Raw genomic sequence first — 21209 nt, 5'->3', positions numbered from 1 at the left:
CTCTATTGTTTCGACTTGCATAAATCCAAAGTCCTATTTGGAGCGGAGCATATGACAGTGAGAAGTAGTGCAGTTAGGTGTAGGAGAGTGTAAAACCGGGCAGAGCGTAGACAGTGCCTTGGTCAAGACTCGGCGTCATAGTAGCTCCGCATCCTCAGGGAGCCATATATGGCTTTGCCCCTATAAACATAACGATGAGGGGGGTTCAATTGCTACAACTAAAGGAATACACGTATCGTACTACAACTTAGTATAGAATAACTTAACCAACAAGAGCATATGGTGTCCACGCCCTCAAACCTGCTCGGCTTCCGTCATCCGCACCCACATCCCTCCCTATCCACCCAACCCAATATTTGGTTAACACAATTTATGTAGACCTTGATGCAGAGATAAACACATACCTTGGCATATAGTGTCAAATGCGACCGCGGATGGAACCGTTCGATTGGCGCGCGACCTGGACTGCTCTTCCAGTGCTCGGGAGGATGGGCATCCGGGTGCAGCGCTTCGGGCGCGAGCTCGATGCGCGAGAAGTTTTGCAGGAGGCGGATGAGCATGAACGACATTTCGTTGTAGGCGAACTGCGTTTACAACGCACGCCCAGTGAGCAACCGTGTAGAGGGGTAGAACTAAGGGTTGGATGAAAATGCGCACCTGCTGGCCAAGACAGATCCGCGGGCCGGCATTGAACGGGAGGAAGATGAACGGGTTTGGCACAATGTACTTGTGCAGGCGCTCGTCGATGAAGCGGTCTGGGTCGTATTCGTCGGCTGAAGCGGATGTGACGGTGAGCATACCCGAGTGTAAATATTAGACAAAGGCGTACCGTCAGGTCCCCACAGGTCCTTGCGGCGGTGCATCATCATGACGGAGTAGATGACCCTTTGAACGATGTATGCGTCAGGAGAGGGTCGTATGAATGAGGGTTGGAACATACGCCGTGTCACGGGGGATGAAGACGGGTTTTTGATCGGGCTCTGGTGAGGGGAGAGTCGTGTCCTTGGTAGTTTGGCTATGAGATGCTGTGTGAGTGAAAGTTGCCGCACTGGTTTTAGAAGGCCCTACCGAATGTTGAATGGCCTTTAAGGTGAGTGTCAGCGAGTGGAGTCACTATATGCGCATGAAATCGCTTACACTGGAGGGAACAGTCTGAGCGTCTCGTTGAGCACGGCCCGAAGGTATTTCATGTCACGGATGTCGTCGTAAGTGGGACGACGGGATGGGCCAACTTTGGTCAGAACCTCCTCACGCAGGCGGTCCATGACGTGTGGGTACATCGCCATGAAGTAGATGGTAGACGTAAGAGTGGAAGCGGTCTAGGTGCGGCTCAGCACCTGGTTGTGCCCAGCCAACGAAAAACAGAACTCACGGTATCTCTCCCAGCAAGCATGATGTTCAGAACCTCGTCTCTGAGCACGACCCGATCTGAGCGCGGCCATGGTCATGAGCATACAATGACAGTAAGATGGAGAAAAGGGCATACCAGTAGTAAGCCTGACCAAATGATCCAACAACGTATCCCCCTCTTGCACCTCCATCTTCTCCGCCTCTCCGAGCTTACTCGTCCCACAGGCCTCCTCCTCGCGTTTCCTGATCGCCTCCTCTACAATCGGCTCCAAGAACTCAAACACGATCCCCATCGGCTTTTCCGTCCTATCCTCCAGCGTCTCGAACAGCGGCCACACCCCGCCCAAACCCTGCCTCTTCGCCACCGCGAGCTGCGCCTGCCCGAACGCCTCCGCAAACCTCTCAGTCTTACGTCCCTCCTTACGCGCGACCTGTTCCTCGATCGTGAGCTGCGCGTTGAACGGGTAGGGCAGGGGCGTGTGGAGCGTGTGCGAGCAGTTGGCGAAGAGGAACTCGGTCGCGGAGTCGAGCGTGAAGCGCGAGATGAGGTCTTGGAAGTCGATGGGGCGGCCTGAGCGCAGCCGGTCTTTGGCGGCGCGGATGGCAGTGTCGGCGTGTGTGTCGAATATGTCGAAGTGGCCGATGCGGTCGTGGGTGAAGAAGGGGCGCGTCATCGAACGGTGGAGCCTGGAGGAGGGTGTCAAAGGCAGGAATGAGGATTATTTTGGGGCTGAACGTACTTCCACAAGTCTCCTACGAGCAATGCGTGAGTTTTCGTGAGTTTCAAAAACAGAGATTATAACTGTATTTCTCACCGTCAGAGTTGAACACGCCAGTACCCAACAGCGATCGGAGTGAGTTGTCGAGCTGCTCGCCTAGAATGCCAAGTCAACACTTGGGCTGAGAGCTGACATGCAAACACGCACCCTTTACCCAGTTGTTGAAGTCGGTTGCCAATATTGTCTTCAAGGCACGTATAAGTCACAAGCAAACTCCACAGAAGACGGCAGTGACACTCACCTTGACATGACTGGGTTCGTGGGTCATGACGACGTCGTCCCACAAAAAGTGCAGGTTGAATATCGCTCCGAGATCCTTGCTCACCTCCAGAGGATAGTTACCTTGATGGCCTAGTAAGCACGAAAAGCCGTCAGGTGTGAACGCGAGGCAATACATACCCATATAGTCCGTCTCGACTTGGCTCATGAACGTCCTCATGATATCCACATTCCCAGGCCACTTCCCCTTCACGCACGGCAAAAGGCGCGCCCCGAGCGCGTCTGCCCTGCGCCGCTGCGAGAACCTGTCGTACGAGACCTTGAAGAAGAAAGCCAGTGGCGGTGCGGCTGCGAGAAGGGCGGAGGTCTGCCAGACGGGGAGGATGCTGAGCGCGCCAAACCGGTACGCGAGGAGGACGAGCGCCGCTGAAGGTGCAACCACAGCGACGAGCAGCTGGCCTATGTACCGCAGGCCTGGTGTGAGTTTCATCGCGGTGCGTGGCTCGTGCTGAAGGTGAGAGTTGTTGAAGGCTAATGCGTGTCAGGTAGCGCCCCCATCATGATTTATAAGTCCCAGGCGCACGGTTTCCGCCGTCGGGCAAGCACGGATCGTTTACTATTGGCAGGTCGAACGAGGGCCGAGGGTTGGCCGAGAAGTTGGAGGGCAACAGCAGAGCAACACGGAGGGAGATGTGGGTTATTCAAGTTGCTGTAGCATATGGGTCACTGCAGGCTATGTATGTCTAGCCCCTGTCGAAAACCTGGCAATACGGAAAAGGTTCTCGGTTTAGGGCAGGTCCGTAATGTATCTGGAGAGCAAAGAGAGGTGATACAATTCTAAGCAGACATTTCAGGGCTCAATATTTTTACTTCTCTGCGCGTACAGCCTGCCTCTATCGTACACCTACCTGTCTGTCTACATTGATCTTCGTCTCGTCTTCACGCCTCCCCACGTTCCTGCTTCACCACCTCCCTAAGCCGCTTCAGCGCCTCGCGCACGTCGTCTTCGTCTAGCAAGCTAAAGCTTGCGCGCACGTACGCCGTCTTGCGCCCGTTCGGGAGGAAGACCGTACCCGGCAGCGCGAGCACACCGTTCTCGTACGCCTTGGTGCGCACGAGATCCGACGAGTCGCCTTCATCTTCATCTTCGTCTGCCGCCGCCCCAGTCGTGGGCTTGAGGAGAAGCTTGAACCTGTACACATTTGCATCAGTCAGCGTCATATGCAACGAGCCAAACCTAGACAGCTATGGGCACCGGGAGGGCGGGGCGAACGAACCAGAAGAACATCCCCGCCTCAGGCGCGGTCCACTCCGCAAGCCCTTCCATGTTCTCTTGCATCGCTGCCTGGAAGACATCCCGCTTCGCCCGGTAAAAGGCGGATACGGAGCGGATGTGCGCGTCGAACCCATCGTAGCCCCACGACTCGACGAGTGCGAGCAAGATGGATTGTACGAGGGAGGAGGACTGCAGGTTCGCGGTGCCGGTCTGGGTGCAGAGGAACGTTCAATCGAAGTTGGAGACGAGGGGAGGGAAGAATGACATACGTGGAGGTCTATGGCATCCAAGAGGGTCGCGGGGCCGGAGACGAAGCCCATGCGCATGCCAGCAGAGACGATCTTGGAGAAGGAGTCAAACCGGAGTACACGGCCGACATTGGGGCTCCCTGTTCAAATGCTCAGTTCTACTACCAATACACTCCAGACATGCGACACTGACCGTCCTGACTCGGGATAACCTTCTCAAGGTGGAAATATGATGGTGGGCGGGGCGCGTCTCCGAAGTACAGGTAGAAGTAGGGGTCATCTATAGGGCGTTGAGTAAGACCATTGCGGAGGCAGAAAGCGCTGACCTTCGAGGATGAGGAAGTTGTGCTCGCGAGACAGCTCGATTACCTCTCTCCTGCGGTCTTCGGCGGCGGTCATACCGGTCGGATTGCAGCCGTACTAAAGGGACGGGTAGGGCACACAGAGCGTATGACCATGAGATAGGCAACATATGGACTTTGAAAAGCTCTACGCACGGGAACTGTGTAGAGGACTTTTGGTTTGGGCTTGTCGGAGGGCCATGAAGAGAAAATAGTTCGGAGATCTTGCGACCGGATGCCAGAAGCGTCAGTGGGGACCTCTGCGAGTGCAGGATTAGCTTTCCGTCAGACGGTTGAGCGTTCATCCGATAACGTACCAACTTGTTCGCACTTCAGAGTCTGAAACATCGGGATGACACCTCTGCAGTCAATCCAAGTCAAGATGCAAAGGACACGACAATGGAACGTAGACTCACGCGTAAACGGGCGACTCGACGAGGATCGTGTCACCAGGGTTGAGGAGAGCATTGACGGCCTGGACACTTCACGATGAGCGCTTGCCCCAATACTCTCATCCCAGTCACTGTAATGATACGTACCTTATAGATCAGATCCTGCGACCCCGCGCCCACACTAATCCTCCACCCCTCCCCCTTGCTCCTCCCATGCGACTTCTCCTGCAGACCATGCAACCACTCCAACAACCTCGGCAACCCCGCCGTCGCACCATACTGCAGCCCCGCCTGCAGATCCGCGCCCGTCACCTCGATCGGCTTGTTCTGTCCCTGGGGGAGCGGCGTGCCCGTGGCGATGCTCTGTGCGTACTCGGGCGCGGTGGTGGGCGCGACGGTGAAGTTGAGGGACGTGATGGGGAACATCGCGCTGTTAGGCTTGCCCGCGAGGAGGGAGATGACGCCGGGCTTGTTCTCGAGAGGGTAGAGACCCCGTATGGGGCTCGGCTTGCGCAGTTTGGATATCTGCGAGAGGAAAGGCTGGTAGAAGGATGCGGGCAGGTGGGTCACTGCTGAGGTCGCCATGGTCAGAATCGCTGGTAGATGTGAGTTGACGGTGAAATCCTGAATGCGTGGTGGAACGGAGCTAAAACGTGGAGGTTGCTTTTAGTATGATGGATTGATCATGATGAGGAAGGTAAGGCACACCGATGACTGTGGCGGTTGATGGCGACCTATGGCTATGTCGGCGCGCTCCTAGTACAGCTGTTGTGTCTGATGGTCAATGAATTGGTGAGGCACTGAACCCACGCAGCGACGGACACTGAAGTCTTGCGATTGTTAAACAAAGAACGTAAACTGAGAACGGTCTAACAATCGCTGGTGACATGTTCGTTAATTGAACTTAAGGCAGAGCCTCGGAGCAGGCTCAAAAAGCGCCCGTCCATAGCGCGTGCCTCCTTTGAGCAAAACACAATGTCTAGTCGAAGCGATGATAATCAGAGACTTCTGCTATATTCCACGTCCGTTTATTGCCACATCGGCTAGATATTGACCATTAAAAACCGACATATTAACGAAAAATACCAATGGTATTATTCTAGTTCTTTACAAAGCTCTGCAGCCCCAGAAGGGAGCAACTGCTCTTAAGGAGATCGTATCTCATACCACCTGTCCTTGGCCTCTTGGAATGCTCGAGTATCTTCCATCCTCGAGGCCAGCTCCACTGACGGAATACCAAATTCTTGGGCTAGAGCGGCAGCAGCCTCTCGAAGCGCAGAGTCCGCATCAGCGCCGGTCGGCGGGCCGCCGTGTATTGTGAGGGTACGGCCATCTTCGTTCATTGAGACAAATGACGTGTCGGAGAGGAGCGCCAGATCCAGCAAGCGGCATCCTGAACGCTCCAGGAATCGACGAATATACCCTAGGTCTGGGCTTTGAGACACCGGCGCTTGAGTGGCAAATTGGGTGAGGCAGGGGAGCCTGACTTTGCTGAAAAGAGTCTCCAGGGAGGTTTCCACCGTGTCCCTGTTCACAAGTGTCGTGACAGAGTCCAGGGCGATGCCGAATACGCGAAGTTTATTGGATGAGAGCGGGGTTGGAGGTGCAGGCGAGATCCTTCTAACACTGATGAACAACTCGGTGAGGTTTGACATGTTAGCGAAAATCAGGGGGAAGAGGTCACGTGGACCCTCGAGATCAATTGAGGGCATGTCGATGTAGAGCGCCGTCAGGTTCCCCCAATGGCGAACCTGCGCCAAGAGGACCATCGCCATGTTCCAGATTGGTCGGATATGGAGATGTGTGAGGCGGTCGAGAAGTTCGGCAGTTGAGGGGCGCGATAATGCAGCCTCAATATCTTGAATGTCAACATCAGCGAGCGAAAGGCGCGCAAGGTTCGGGAACACCAATAGCGGACGTAGAGCTTGGAGCAACGAAAGAAATTCTGGGAACGGCCCCCTAAGCCGAGGTTTCCCATTGGGATTGCATCCTACGAAGTCGACGCCCTTGACGCTCTGGAAAAGCTCGACGTCGGATGGGCAGCCTGCCTGCACGAACCCAAATTTTCCCCTCCGAGGAGTATCGACGAACATGAACACCGGAAGCTGAGCTGACCGCCGCATTGGCTCTAACGGAAGAGGCAGAGAAGACGCGCGTTTCTTTATAGAGGAAGCGAATTTGATAGTATTCCACAAAGATGGAGTGCCGAAGGCGACCTGTCTCCACCTGCGACAAACTTGTGCAACGTTCAGGGATCCATGTGCGTTCATCTCAGTCCTCCAGGGACGATGGTATTGCAGCTTGGCTTGCTGGTTCTTGGGCTCCACGACTGTCTGTGCACTGAACTGGAAGATGTATGCGAGGAGTTCCACGGGAATTTGATGGGCAGCGGGGATGAGTCGGGAATGGGATAGGATAGCTTGTTCGAGGTTCTGGCTGAGCGTAGCGAGGTATGCAGAGATTGACTTGATGTCGTCTATCGTCGACGACATGCTCGATATTGCCAGTCGAACACTGTGACCGTCTTGCGCTGTTTCGGATATGTTGGTAACTTTCTACACAGAACCGTTAGCTCACGGAATGGGTTATGTATGCGTCAGAATAAACGTACAGCGATATCAGAGGCAACTTCGGGAAGCTGACATGTGTTGTCACCTCAATGCTCCAGCGGACGTAAACAATGGATTAAGACATACCAGTTTCCTTATAGCATGTAAGCTCGGAAGCGTAGCCGCGCTCGTTGGCAGCGAACACGCGTCTTCACCTGTTGAAGACATGGATTGTAGTGACTGATTGAGACCTTGGAAGACGGGCGATTGGCGTGAAGTTGAAGGTTAGGGCGCGAACGTTTGGACTGGGGTAAGACGTGTTCAAGTTGAATGTTGAAACGCTGAAGACGCGTTTCGTTGACCCAAAGGGAGTTAGGGCGCAACTTTCTCACGCTTCCCGCTCAAGCTGAAACATTCGCATTGTCGTGTAAGGCACAAGGTAAGGCATTATTTAATTCAACGCACATTTATCATGCTAGCTACACCTTATACGACCCGGGAGCTTCAGTCAATTGAAGGACGCAAGCCATACCAACTATCCTTGGCCTCCTGGAACACTCGCGTATCCTCCAGCTTGCTCGCATAATCAGCGGATTGAATCCCGAACTCCTGCATTAAGCTGTTGGCAATCTGGCGGCTCTTATTCTTCGACTCCTTGTACCCGGTCATAGTCAGACCCGACAGATGACACTTGGACCGAGCCAGGAATCGGCGCAGGTAACCGTCGGCCGACTCCCTGTTGGATGTATGCACCACGAGATGCGACAGCGAAGGGAAGGTGAGAGCGTCGAAGAGAGACTCCATGGCCCGCGCGTCTTGGCCCATCGAAAAGGCAGCGTCGAAGCTGTCCATCGAAAACGCGAAGACGCGTAGGTGGCCCGACGACACAGGCGTCCAAGGTCCGGTTTCCATCGTACCCACGAGTATGAGCAGCTCCGTAAGGTTGGGCGCATTGGCAAATAGGGTGGATAGGAGACCACTATGGGGAGAAATCCACGCGTAGCGGCTGTGCATATCGAGGTGGAGTGTGTTCAGATTCGTCCAGGTGCTACAGGCAAAAAGCGTGGACATCTGATTGGACCCGACTGAGCAGATATGGAGATGGGTGAGGCGACTGAGGGTATCAGAGGTTGTGGTGTCCTCCAGCGCCTCTTCAGCGTCTGAGACATCAACCTCAGCCAACGAGAGATGCGTAAGGTTCGGGAACTTCCACAGATCTTCAGTAGCTGCTGCCAAAGACAAATGGTGTGGTCCGTCTCCAAACTCTTCTTCGAGTCGAGCCTTGGAATATTCCATCTCCTCGAAGTCGACGCCTCTCACATCTGGATACATGTCGCGTGGACTGCCCGTCGAGGCGAAACCAAACTCCGTAGGTCGAGAAAGGTCAAGGAAGATGAAAACGGGCAGATTTCCCGATCGTCTCATCGGCTCAACCGGTATGGGTAGCGAAGATGCGCGGATCCGACCACCAGGGACAATCCTAACCATGTTCCACAGCGACGGGATGCTCAGCGCGACTTCCCTCCATTTGCGGCAGACCTGAGCGACATTCAGAGAGCCATGAGGATTGGCCCCGATCCTCTGAGAGTGGTGGAACTGTGGGAGCCCGCTGGATCCTTTCTTCGCAACATCCCTCTGCGCACTTAGCTTGAATATTTCGGCAAGGAGCTCCACGGGTATGTGATTGACGACGGATATGAGTCGCGAATGAGACAACATCGCCTCGTCCAATGTCCGTCGGAACTTGCCCAAATGCCCCGATATGGAGTCAAGGTCCTCGACCATCGATGACATGCTCGAGATTGCTGCCTTGATGTCGTGCGCCTCCTGCGCTGACGTTCTAGCCTGACCGCGGTTTGTCTCCGCGAAGAGCGCGAACTTGAAAGGAGTGTTCACAGCGCGCTGAGGTAACGGTATGAGAATCATGGACAACTTATTCGTAATACGAACGCACAGAAACGTCCAACGCAACACCGGGAAGCTGAAATGCCTTGCCACGTCAACAAAGGCAGTAGCGATAAGATGGAAGCACGCACCAACTCTCTGACAGCCTCCAAGCTCGCGCCAGTAGAGGCGCGTTTGAGCATAGACGTTTCTTTTGTGGAATCTGTGGATGAAGACATGACCTCCGTGCGATGAGATAAATGATGGGAAAAGAGTCGCGTGTTAGAGTAATCTTCGCGCGGTTGGGGGACAAGAGCCAGCAGATAGGCTCGGAACTGAGGTTACGGAACACGGAACATATAACGTCGTAATTTCTCACGTTTGTCATACACACTTGAGATAGGGGTCAAAACAGAAAGCAGAGACCGCCTATCTCATTGACATTTCTCAGCATTGTTCGGAGCGAACACAGTTACAAAGAAATCCAGGCATATATAATGAAGCGGAGGGAATGTAATATGCAGTCGACCAACAATTAAATCACCTCTACCTTGGGGCAGAGTACTCCCCAGCGTACGCTCGTCGGAGCACGATCTTGCAAGGAAACGGCTTCGGAATACTTCCCAGCGAAATGTTAGCAGATTTGACCAACAAAGTCAACATCAGGAAATAAAACACGCACGAAGTGATCCCAGTCGTCCACTCCGGATTCGGCTCAATCTCTCTCCCCTGCGCGTCCTTCGCGCGCTCGAGATTGAACATCGACAGGATACGGGCCATCGCAGGCCACAAAGAGCCCGTTGCGAGATGTCGACCGACGCACACGCGCCGCCCAAAGCCGAATACAAAGTCGACGGTGTCGTTCGTTAGTTTGCCGTCGGCGTCAAAGAAACGCTCGGGCATGAAGTGGGAGGAGAAGGGGTACTTGGCTGGGTTTTGAGACATTGCCCTTGGAGAAGGGTTAGTTTACACGGCTAGAGGGGGTAGTATAAGAGACCAACCAAACATTAGGGAAGATAGCAGCGCCTGTTGAATTAAATCGTTAATGAGGGATGTACTCGGACTGCGTGGTGGTTTTTAAGGTCACCTTTAGGGATGAAGTATCCTCTGTAAATATCGTCGTTCGATGTCGCGTGAGGTATTGCTGAGTAATGCAACTAGCTGTGAGTTATGAGCTAACGTCAATGAGCAGTGTACCTACATAACGGGACAACAGGTCGCCACCTCAACGTCTCACGAAACACAGCCTCGAAGTATGGGAGCGATGGTCGATCGCTATAGTCAGGAAGACGGTCATCGCCCACAACTTGGTCAATTTCTTCCTGAGCACGCTTTTGGATGTCAGGGTTCAGGACCATGGCCAGCAGGAACACCATCAGTACCGAGCTGGTCTATCAACGCAAAGTCAGCGAGCATTACTTAGAGCTTATAGCATCAACGAACTGTCTCAGCTCCAGCTGACGAATAATGAACGGATTAAACGTGCGAGTTTACAGGAGATTTTGGGTTTCTTACCTCCATACGCAGTCCCACATGCCCCTTTCACCACTTCTTCAAAATCTGCGATCTTGTTGGTGCCTCGGAATCTTGTCAATGCGTCAAATGCTAGAGAGTGGTTGGCTGTCCCAGAAGCCTTGAAATTGACGAAGAGATAAACAAGAGCATTTCAGAGAATCGAGAAAACGTACGATGTTCTTCTCCAGCGCTTCGAACGGCATGTCAATCATCTCACGGTTTAGAATTTTGACCCTGGCAGCGTTAAAAGTCCATCCACCAGGCATCCATGACGGTAGCCATTTCACTGCTGTCGTGTGAATTGATCGCTCACAGCACGCCAAAGCGACGGTACTCACAGAAAGGGAAGATCCCAACCAGGAGGGAGTTTTCAGGCGCGGTGATAGCGATAATATGTTCCATCGCTTCGATGACACTGTGCATGATTGGATCATCCTTGAGAGCTAGTTGATGATCATATACAGCCCCCAAAATGACAGCAGCAGAGAAACTGAGGATTAAGATAACTTGATCGGTGCACATTCGGCGAGACGAGAAAGTATCAAACCCACCGTTGAAAGTGTTCACAGTAGTCTTCCGGAGATGTTGCAAGATTATGAAGAAGCTCAAGGGTTCGCTGGAGCTGCATGGGTCGGAATGCAACAACTGCGTCGGGCCGTAGGCCTTGGTGAACCAGACGTCTATGAGCACGCCATTGGTCGTTGTGGCCGAGGAAGACGCTGTCCCAGAGCAGATCGTATCTATGTGCCGGTTCTGTCAAGAATTTACACGCCGGAAAGCGAAAAGTACGCACGGTTGGATGACAGGCATATTCATCCTATCTGAGTAGTTCCTCGATCGTCTGTCTAATAGGTCCTGGGCCACCTCTTCTGTGTTCAGGACGATGATGTCCTCTCCGAACATCCTGAAGTGCACAATGTCGCCTGTACAGCTCTTGTCAGAGCTGGAGGAGAATAGACGAAGGCAACGTACCATACACTTCTTTCCACTCGGTGAACGTCAGCCATGTCCCGTTCAGGTTCAGCTGGTGCACATTCCCCAGCAGCGGAAGCGGCGTGGGTCCTGGAGGAAAGGGCTTCTGGGCGATTTTGCGGCGAGAGTTGACTGTCCATATGGCAAGAAGTAGCGATGCTGCCGCTGCGGGGTATACAAGCGCGCTTGATGCTGGCATAGCAGGCTGTTCTGAACGGCGTACGCGAAGAGAGGAAATACGACAGAGCGTGGGGCGAACGAGCTTTATCTCTCCGTGTTCAATCTCAGCAGCCCCAATGTGTACTTTTCATTCATCAGTTGCTGAGTTACCGAGGGGTGGGGTGCGAAGGCTTGGAAAGCGGAGCCTAAGTATATCAGCTTCGAGAAGCTGAATTGTCTGTGTTTTGCGTGATAGCCAATCACATGCACGAGAATAAGTTTACGGCGTGATGAACAAGTGATGAAATTCGATGAAATGCGAAATTCAGTCTGGTCACAACGGGAACCACACTTACGAGAGATAGCAAGGCAGAAAGTTTTTCCCGACAAGTGTGTCCCCTTACGTTGGCTAATACATGACTAGGTGTGTGACCCGTGGACAGCCACAGGACAAAAGGCGGTTCTGTAAACATAATTGTGCTATTATACTCGGCTGTCGAGTAAACTTTCAGTGGGATGATTTATAATGCCCAGTTAAATCATTTTGCGTGCAAGCACTTCATGATTTATTCACCCACCCATGCATCTCTCACCTCACCCGTACAATTATCGGCTCACTCATGCATCTATCAGCTTGACCGTACAGCTCCCAGATCACCCGTACATCTCTCCATTCACCCGTACACACCCCAAGTTACCCAAACCCCAAGGCCTTATTTTATTTTATTTTATTGAATTTATATTCCCTATGTGCTTCAGAACATCCGTGGACTGCTAAATTTTGTACATGTACCGCCCGGACTGAGCACACTTACCCAAAAATTATACCTGACCCCGGCTGCTCACCCTACACTTGCTACAATCAAATTGCTACAGATAATTGAGGAAGATGAAGCACTGAATCTGAAGCGCAAGACGCAGCAGCAAGGTGTGAGACAAAAGTGCGAAAGAGGCAACAGCTCGGAATAGCCGAGACGCGGCGGAATCAGCCAATCAGATGTTCGTTTTGTCTCGTCCCCAGCCAATCACATATCAGCTTTGTCTCGTGGGGAAAACACCAAGCTCTAATTCAATGTAGAATTGCAGTCAAATACGCTGCGAAAAGCGTGCATCAGTAACATCGTCGGCGACTTGGCGACTTGTGAGTCTTGGCAAAAGATTGCCCAGTCACACAATGTCACACCCATGCGCGAAATCATGTTCTATGTAACTTTGAGGTCAGTTTTTAGCCACAGTGCGGCTGTGTACACTAACCATTAGTTCTTCCTGCAACGAGGCATTTTTGAACCAGGGAATTGCACGGGAATGTCGATTCGAGTGGACTCGGCTACTCAGTGACATGCGTTATTTATGTGACATGTCACGGATTTAATCACATTTTGAGAGTAAACTTTTCAAATTTTCTTACTTTCTGGTCGGCTTTCGGCCTGTCCGGACTTTCGGGGCTTGTACAAGCTTGCACAAGCTTGTTCAAGCTCCGACCAGTCGGCTGTAAGGTTCCTGATGACTGTACAAGTGCGTACGTACGCGTCTTTTTCGTCAGAGACTTGTGCCTTTGTGCTATGAGCGCACAGGCAGCGTCGAGACCCTCAACTTGGCGGATTCGACATACACAATTGTTCTCATATACATGGGCAGCTAGCGGCGATGGTGAGAGCAAATCGGTGGCCGGGATTGTACATGAACAAGATTGGAACAAGACGGAGTGGGGCCGGGGAAATTCGTCCCTTTGTTGTGGCCACGTGGCTTAGCCGAGACCTCTCTCGCACGGTCCAAACGCGTCGGTCTCATCGACATCCTGGACGCGTCGAGCACCATGTCCTAACCATGTCCTCCGCAGCAGAAGAGTACCTCACCAACCAGATCTTCGTCAACAAGAATATTGTGAGAACACCTTGTACCTCTTGATCTCTGTTCTAACTCACTTAACACCTCCAGGTCACCTTTCGATCGCTCAGTCGCGCGCTCAAGATCCCTGTGAACCAGGCCAAGAAGTGCGCCTCATTCAATCCTACGAGGTGTAGCCCTTCCTAATTGACTTATAGGGAGCTCACATCCTTCTATCATGGCGGAAACCCCCACTCTGAGACCTTCGCCGTCTATTGGGTCTCGGGCGAAGCAGAGCCAATCACCGATGTTTACACGCCCACGCTTTCTCAGCAACGCAGACCACCAGCTAACGACGAGGAGGACGAAAAGATGATGTACGACAATGACGACGAGCCAAACCCAGTGATGGTGTCGACGCCGGTGAAGAAGGTTATGCTGGTGAACGCGGATGAGCTTGAAGGTGCGTCATGGACACCGTATCGCCATGTTCAATGCCACTCACATATCCACATCGCACAAAGACGTCAAAGCGAGCCTGGTGAAGGTCCACTCCGTTCACGTGTACAGCCTAGCACCATCACGTATAATTGTACGTCCTGTCCTATCCCCTCATTTATCCGTCCCCAGTCATGGAGCCTAATTCCTTGCTGTTAACCTAAGGACGGGGACCATCTATGTATGCACCGCCGAAAGATACGCTCCATCGACCAGAAAACACCACACGATGAGATGGCGTCGACGTTTGGCATGTGCGTGGGGGCGCACGTCAAGGTACGAACGCCGTGCCTTCAGCCCGCGCTTTATCGTATCTGACAGGTACCATACGCACAGATTGGGAATGCCGGTGTCGTGTCCGGCCGTAGCAAGCTGATCGCCGTGACACCGAAACGCTTAAAGGAACTAGAGGAGGAAAAGGCAAAGAAAGCAAAGGCGGAGGCGAAGGCCAAAGTGAAAGCGGAGAAGGAGGCGAAAGCGGAGAATGAGGCACAAACGAAGTTGAAGGAGGAGGTGCAAGCGAAGGCTGGCCCATCGAAGACGAGCGCTGACGGCAAGGATGAAAGCAAGACGGAGCCCGTCGTAGCAAAAGCCAAGGATGACGCAAAGGCAAAGGTGAAGGCAAAGGAGCTGGTCAAGGAAGAGGTCAAGGAGAAGAAAGAGAAAGAGAAGCCCAAGACGCTTGGCAAGCTCGATTGGAGCAAGGCGAAGGAGAAGACGACGAAATCGACGGCGGATTTGTCCGCAAAGGACAAGGCGACGGAGGAGAAGGATAAGGGCAAGACGGAGAAAGTGAAGGAGAAGGAGAAGGAGAAAGTGGTCAAGAGCACAACGGTGCGTTCATTTGTTATTGGCAGCGATAGTGACACTGACATAGGGAAACCAGGCCCTCAAACGCAAGCTCGCAACCGTTGTCTTGTCCGACTCAGAAGGGGAAGAGCCGGAGAGACCCAAGGCGACATCATCGAAACCAGCAGCCAAACGCAACGCGATCATTTCGTCCGACGATGACGAGGAATCAGACGCCCCACGGAGGCTCACGAAAGGCAAAGGCGGACAATCGCTCAAATCCAAAGCCTCTGAACGCAGTCTACGCTCAATGATGGACATCGACGACGGTACGTCCCCTCTCCCTTGCTCTCCCGACCAATTCTTTCACTTACGACGATTGTCTCTCTATTAGACGAAGTAACGAGAGTCACCCATACGGACAATGACATGGACCTAGACGACGATAACGACGACGACGCTAGCGAAGCCCAGTCCACGCATGACATGGACGTCGAAGGCGATGCTGCTGCGGACGACATCGACAGCGACGACGACGCGCCCAAGCGGCCGAAGACGAGGAAACCGAAGAATGTCGTACCTGTCGGCAAGAACGGGCTCAAGAAGCGGCGTGTGGTCAAGAGTCGGATGACGGAGGACGCAAAAGGATATATGCGTATGCCCTCTTCCTTTCTCGCCCTCGCGACGCGCTGCTGATGGCCGCCAATGATGCAGAGACGGAAGACTATTCGTCCTATGAATCCGTCGACGAGGGAGAGGCGCCCGAACCCGAAAAACCAAAGCCAAAGAAGAAGGCTGCTGCAGCCCCAGCCGCTGCTGTGCCGGAAGAGAAGGTAAAGGAGAAAGAGAAAGAGAAACCTAAAGAGAAGGGGAAGGATAAGAAAGTCGACACCGACTCAGCAGCTACTGGGTCGAGAGCAGCAACGAAGAGCAAACCTGCCGCTGGAGGTACCTCGAAGGCTACTGCTAAGGGTAAAGCAGCTGCGTCAGCGAAGAAGGGGAGTCTGCTGAACTTCTTTGGGCCTGATACCAAGGCCAAGAAGTGATCGAGCGGTTTTTTTTTTGCATCTGGTGGTCTGACTTGGCCTATTTGCATAAATTTGGCCTCATATACCGCATGTACATTCACATCATGGGCGAATACATTGATAGTCCGGTATTGGCATAACATTCCTTCACTCCGAGACACTACGTCCACTACGGTTAGCTATACCATCTATCCTTGCTGTCTCGGTATACATCAGTCGTTTCAAAAGGTCCTCGATGGAATACAACGTGTGGGATCGACCAACGTGTGCCAATGCGATTGGCGGACTCCGTCTGGATTGGAGATACGTTGGTAGCGGAGAGCAATGTGAGGCTTGAGATTTTGCACTGAGACCGGCTTATGAACGGATCGAGAAAGTCGACGTCGGTCTTGGTCTTGACAGACCACTCGACGTTGAACGCGAGGGTGGAAAGGGAGGAAACGGTAGTCTTGTCAAAGAAATCCTTGATCGTTGCGGTTTCGTCGACCAAGATACTGAGCGACCGAAGCTTGGTGTTTGTTAGCCTCAATTCCGACTCGCCCTGGACCCTCTTTATATGTGTAAATGATAAGAGAGAGCATTCAACAAGATTCGGGAAGTTGACAAAGAGCTGTAGAGGATCGATTTCTTTACCGCGCTCGAGGGTGAGGACGGCAAGATCAGCCCATACCCGAAGCTGGAGAAGTCCTGTAGTCCCATTCCAGCCTGTGCATATAATGTGTAAATGTGATAGTTGCTGTAGGTTGGTTTCAATGTAGGTCATGAGGGTCATGAAAGCGTAAGTGACTTGTACTCCCATCAGACTGAGTCGCCGAAGGTTGGGGAAGTGCGATAACCAGGAGGTGATCCACCCAAGATTGAGCGAGCCGTGGATGTCGACTCCCTTCACTTTGTGTAGAGAGGAGTGATCGAGGTCATGAGTGGAAGGGACATGGGGGAATGTGAATGTGAGATTAAAGTTCATGGAGATGTAAACAGGGAAGTTCCCCGAGCGTCCGAACAGCTTCCACGGTATACGGTTCTTTGAGAGCACGCCGTTATACATAGTCCAGAGACGTGGTGTCCTCAAAGCAACCCTTCTCCAAGCCTTGCATACTTGAGAGATGCTGATACAGGGGTGAGAGGAGGGTAACTGTGGAAGACAGTGTTCAAAGATCTCGGAAAGAACGTCGTCTGGAAGCGTCGCGGCCGTGGACAGGAATCGTGCATGATCCATGATAGATGTTGATAACATATTGATAGCGCGAGTGAAAGTGTCACAAATGCTCTTCAACTCCTCTTTCATCAATGTTGCTCTGGATAAAATAGCGCGAATATTGTCTGACTCGGGGGTCGACCGCGCAGTGTAGTTCGTCTTCGCATGAAGCGCATACGGAGATCCTGCGCTCAACCGCTGACATTTGGATGTTATTAAGAGTATGGAGAGAATGCATTGCGCTTACGACAGCATCTTCAAGGACCATTGGGGCCTGCGCATGCACTAGTCATGACAGCTGATTAGATTATGGTACAGTGCGTGCAACGTACAAGTTTCGCGATATCTCCGAGAGAGATAGATTGGACCATTGCCATACTTATGAGTCTCTCGGCTATATGCTGTTGAGAGGTTTGATGTCAAGAAGAAGATATTGCACTATAGGGTTACTAATGTCGTGCGCTGGTCGGTGTAGGAGGGTAAGCAATGCGATGTGGGAAACAAGGCAGCCGCGCTCCGCTGCGGCACTTAGGGCTCTCGTCCTACCATTTTGCTCAGTGAGAATCGCAATTCCATTGTACTGGAAAGGAAAACTCGAACACGAGTGGACCCACTGCCTGTCAATATCTGCCGTGCAATCTGGAGCCCTACATCGTATATAAATATTTAAATACCGAGCACAAACGTCAAAGCGAGAGATATGCCACAGCCACAAAGCCAAACATGTACAATGCCAAGCCGGGCATAATTTTGAATATACGAGTAAATATACGAGTAATCTCGGGGTCGCGTTCCCAGCCACGTCCGTTTGTGTCGCCACTGCCCCTATTCTTGCTCCCTCACCCTCGAACGCCCAGTGCATTGCAGAGTAATAGACCAAAAATAGCTGATAAATCCTGATTTATATGGCTTGCCTTTTTTCAAGGACGCGAAAAACCCTAAAGGTGCTGTATATATCGATTCGTAGTCTGCTCGGTATTATCTGAGTGTTGTCAGGTACTGTACATAGCCAGGTATGTTTATCTTGATCCCGTCGATACATGTTATACCAGAAGGAAGACTCGGGGATATTGCGAGACACGGGTTATTCTGCCCTTCCATCGTCATATTGTCTAGGGACAAAGTTACACGGGAAGGGTTTAGGATGCCTACCACGAGACCCGGGCGTCAACTCGGATTCTAGGATTAATTCCTGACCTTCTGACTCACCATGTCACCCCTTCTGCCCAATCTGGAGCTGGCTCAATTGGCTCTCCTGAGGCATCATTATCTCGTAGAATACTAAAAGTTGCGAGAATGTGCGCCATTGCTGTCCAAACTGATGCTTGCGCAAAGTGCCTTCCTGGGCAAACGCGGCGTCCGAAGCCGAACACAAACTCGCACGTATCGTTCGTAAGCTGCCCATCGGAGTCAAAGAATCGGCTAGGATCAAAGGTATCCGGGGAGGGGTATTTATTCTTGTCTTGAGCCATGGCCCTAATCTTTCGTTGGCATGGTTTAATGCGTGATCCCTGATATTGGCACGCACCAAATATTGGGTATGATGACAGTGCCTGAACGTCGTTGATAACAGGTCATTGTACGAAATTAATAAAGCGGTTACCTTTAGGGATGTAATAACCTTCATACACGTCTTCGTTCGTTGCAGCATGCGGTATCCCTACAAAATCAGTCGGTCTATCATCAGTAGCATCGGGAGCATTTTGGGCGCTGGGCATACCGAGGGGAGCAACAGGCCTCCATCTCAACGTCTCGCGAAACACGGCTTCGAGATAAGGCAAATCCGGCTTATCGTTGAAATATGGAAGACGGTCCACTCCTATCACTTTGTCTATCTCATCTTGTGCGAGTTTTTGAACATGCGGGTGAAGGACCATGGCAAGGGTAAATGTAAGCAAAGTTGACCCCGTCTTACACGCCAAACTAGTCGGTGAGTATTGATAGAGAAGAAGTTTGTTTGAACCTACCGTCTCCTCTCCAGCTATAAAGTTAACGGGAAAATCTCAGCTCTGACCATTTGCATCAACCGTGAACGCACTTGCCGACGTACGCCGTACCACAAGAGCCTTTGATAACCTGCTCAGCATCTTCCAATTTGGTATTGTCCTGGAATTTGTCAAGGGCATAAGATACAATACAAGGTCCTGCTTCACCAGCAGCCTGAAGTGGAAACCAGAAGTCGGTTTAGCCTCCGAGTCTACACTACCTGCAATACCATGGCACGCACAATCCTGGCTTGTAGAAGTTCGTAGGGTGTGTCGATCATCTTGTGTGTACAACAAACGTAGTTGGCAGCGTTGACATAGCGCCCGCCTGGAAACCATGTGGGTACGTATCTCACTGAGTCCGGAAATGTCATTGATATGTCATTGAGCGTCTTATGTAACTGCAAGAGACTGCTCACATATAGGAAATGTGGTAAGCAGGGCGATCATCGCTGGGGAGCCAACGAAGAAGATTAGCTCATTTGCCTTAACCACATCGAAAAACGCTTTGTCATCTGTCGGCTCTGCCGGCAGCTTGTGGTCATAGATGGCTCCCATGATGACGGCAGCTGAGAACCTGAATATGGTTTACATCAGGCAAGGCCACAGTAAATCTACATAACCGTGATTGAACGAACGTCCGAATGTGCTTCCACCACAATTCCGGGCCATCGTTTAGGTTTTGTAGCAGAGCGGCTACGCAGCGTAGCTGCGTTGTCCGGTAAGCGGTAACCGTCTCTGGACGTAACGTTTGCTGGAGAACACGTCGATGGTTTCTCCATAAACTATTATGGTTGAGGAGAACGGTGTCCCATGCTTGCTCATACCTACGGTACAAGTGCTGAGAAATACACGTTTCGTAAATAAAAAGTTCGAGGTGCATACGATTCCAGAAAAAGTGGCATGCTCATCCTGTCCGAGTAGTTGTGCGAGCGCTTTTCCAACAGATCTTGCGCTACTTTCTCTGAGTTGACGACCACGATGTCTCTGCCGAGGATTCTGCAGTAAACAATATCCCCTTGTGGAATGATAAGTTGCGCTGACTCCCGAGCCTGTGCTAAGGGACGATACCATATGTTGACTTCCACTCCGTGAACGTGAGCCGTGGATGACTTGATTTAACTTGGTGGATATTGCCAAGAAATGGGAGCCGGTCAGGTCCTGGCGGGAGGCCCTTGCCTCGCTGCTTTCGATGAGGGAGGAGGGCGATGACTGTCACCACTGCTAGAGCCGTAGCTGAGGCGGCGACTGCAAAGTACATGGCGGGGCTGACAGAGTTGAACGGGACTGGACGTGATCAGAGGGCTCGTATATAGAAGGATTTTAAACCCTCAATGCATATCGCTTGTTCGCCCAAACAGGATGCCGGCGTCCTTTTAATTGTGCGTTGATGAGTCCTGTGGAACAACGGGCAAGCAAAAAGAGTAGCAACGTCGACCAGAGTTGGCTAGACTGAGATGCGCTGAATGGCGACAACGCGGGCACATGAGCGCAGGCAATGGCATAACCAAATTAACATTTTGTGAGAGGAAGATGACGCACTATATCACGCAGCGTGACCATAAGTGCATACAAGGTTGGTGAGAGAGTTACATGATCTCGTTTCAAATCGCGAGCTGGTGTTAGAGCCGGCTAGTTCGGAATGGACATTAATGTTCTAAGGTTTGATAGGGCATTAGTGCTGCTGGCACAGGGTGCATTTTAGGGTAACTAGTGACAAGTTATGTAAAACTTATCTTTAGATTAGTCCGAACATGTTGACCAAAAATGGTCTAAGTCATTCGACAGATATTGTAAACCTATCGAATTAGTGTCTACAAAACATCGGTCCCACTTACGGTGAATTTATTCTAAAAGAATTGTTAAAGTGGTTTATGCTAAATTCTGGATGAATCAAAGCAGTTATGTAAATGTTATTCAAGACTTTTTGTGCACATATGATGAGTGGTAGTTTAATTAGATGATTGATACCTTTAGCATATGTTTTAGCAAAATCTAACATATCTGCTAATATGTAATCTTAAAATAACATTACAGTATCTGCTGAATCTAAAACTAATCCGAAAATCTTATTTGAAACACATTGGGAAAATATTAATTACTTGAAGACTTCAGTATTCTCCCGAGATGATCTACTGCCTTCTCGTCCTAAAACTCCTCCCTCGTATGTTGTGTTAATGACGCCTGAGCCCTCACTTCCACT

General features: G+C 51.6%; 8 protein-coding genes across 8 annotated transcripts in view; 1 reads left to right on the top strand and 7 right to left on the bottom strand.

Moving 5' to 3' along the window:
- Positions 1-198: 198 nt before the first annotated feature.
- CONPUDRAFT_80804 (cytochrome P450 monooxygenase pc-3) lies at positions 199-2993 on the bottom strand. The gene is made up of 15 exons (XM_007767332.1): positions 2932-2993; positions 2529-2879; positions 2371-2471; positions 2277-2313; positions 2166-2225; positions 2091-2103; positions 1487-2037; positions 1373-1428; positions 1138-1319; positions 1069-1083; positions 941-1015; positions 830-885; positions 658-773; positions 405-584; positions 199-336 (listed from the first exon to the last, which is right to left on the bottom strand). The coding sequence occupies exons 2-15, from the start codon at positions 2836-2838 to the stop codon at positions 295-297; spliced, it is 1794 nt and encodes a 597-aa protein (XP_007765522.1). The 5' UTR covers positions 2839-2879; positions 2932-2993; the 3' UTR covers positions 199-294.
- A 40-nt stretch (positions 2994-3033) lies between these two features.
- CONPUDRAFT_100638 (TdiD protein) lies at positions 3034-5252 on the bottom strand. Its single transcript, XM_007767992.1, has 9 exons — positions 4753-5252; positions 4630-4688; positions 4531-4574; positions 4370-4473; positions 4199-4292; positions 4066-4152; positions 3894-4012; positions 3626-3834; positions 3034-3540 (listed from the first exon to the last, which is right to left on the bottom strand). The coding sequence occupies exons 1-9, from the start codon at positions 5188-5190 to the stop codon at positions 3288-3290; spliced, it is 1407 nt and encodes a 468-aa protein (XP_007766182.1). The 5' UTR covers positions 5191-5252; the 3' UTR covers positions 3034-3287.
- A 498-nt stretch (positions 5253-5750) lies between these two features.
- On the bottom strand, positions 5751-7382 carry CONPUDRAFT_151514 (uncharacterized protein; the record flags this gene model as incomplete). The annotated part of the gene is made up of 3 exons (XM_007767991.1): positions 5751-7160; positions 7217-7243; positions 7302-7382. 3 exons carry the CDS (start codon positions 7380-7382, stop codon positions 5751-5753), a joined length of 1518 nt encoding a protein of 505 aa, XP_007766181.1.
- Positions 7383-8639: 1257 nt separating this feature from the next.
- CONPUDRAFT_49664 (uncharacterized protein) lies at positions 8640-9080 on the bottom strand (the record flags this gene model as incomplete). The annotated part of the gene is made up of 1 exon (XM_007767063.1): positions 8640-9080. A coding segment is annotated over one exon (441 nt), but the record flags the coding sequence as incomplete, so codon positions are not given.
- A 504-nt stretch (positions 9081-9584) lies between these two features.
- CONPUDRAFT_163602 (cytochrome P450) lies at positions 9585-11724 on the bottom strand (the record flags this gene model as incomplete). Its single annotated transcript, XM_007767990.1, has 12 exons — positions 9585-9657; positions 9721-9987; positions 10040-10064; positions 10126-10182; positions 10240-10429; positions 10482-10495; positions 10554-10671; positions 10727-10839; positions 10892-11043; positions 11105-11293; positions 11347-11476; positions 11526-11724. 12 exons carry the CDS (start codon positions 11722-11724, stop codon positions 9585-9587), a joined length of 1527 nt encoding a protein of 508 aa, XP_007766180.1.
- Positions 11725-13509: 1785 nt separating this feature from the next.
- On the top strand, positions 13510-16042 carry CONPUDRAFT_163601 (uncharacterized protein; the record flags this gene model as incomplete). Its single annotated transcript, XM_007767989.1, has 9 exons — positions 13510-13568; positions 13623-13678; positions 13730-13974; positions 14036-14103; positions 14175-14285; positions 14346-14843; positions 14896-15127; positions 15193-15453; positions 15513-16042. Coding segments are annotated over 9 exons (1862 nt in total), but the record flags the coding sequence as incomplete, so codon positions are not given.
- On the bottom strand, positions 16002-17042 carry CONPUDRAFT_151510 (uncharacterized protein; the record flags this gene model as incomplete). Its single annotated transcript, XM_007767988.1, has 1 exon — positions 16002-17042. One exon carries the CDS (start codon positions 17040-17042, stop codon positions 16002-16004), a length of 1041 nt encoding a protein of 346 aa, XP_007766178.1.
- Positions 17043-18226: 1184 nt separating this feature from the next.
- The window catches only part of CONPUDRAFT_120434 (cytochrome P450), a gene marked incomplete at both ends in the record, with an annotated part of 6924 nt that continues 3941 nt past the window's right edge, over positions 18227-21209 (bottom strand). The window contains 3 exons of the mRNA XM_007767987.1: positions 18227-18502; positions 18605-18681; positions 18742-19002. Of these exons, the coding sequence (XP_007766177.1) occupies positions 18227-18502; positions 18605-18681; positions 18742-19002 (614 nt within the window). The remainder of the gene's footprint in view (positions 18503-18604; positions 18682-18741; positions 19003-21209) is intronic.

The sequence above is a fragment of the Coniophora puteana genome (genome assembly GCF_000271625.1).
Source record: "Coniophora puteana RWD-64-598 SS2 unplaced genomic scaffold CONPUscaffold_3, whole genome shotgun sequence".
In the NCBI taxonomy this organism is placed as follows: domain Eukaryota; kingdom Fungi; phylum Basidiomycota; class Agaricomycetes; order Boletales; family Coniophoraceae; genus Coniophora; species Coniophora puteana.
The sequence above is the reverse complement of the archived record's forward strand: the minus strand, read 5'-3'. Positions and strand labels throughout refer to the sequence as shown.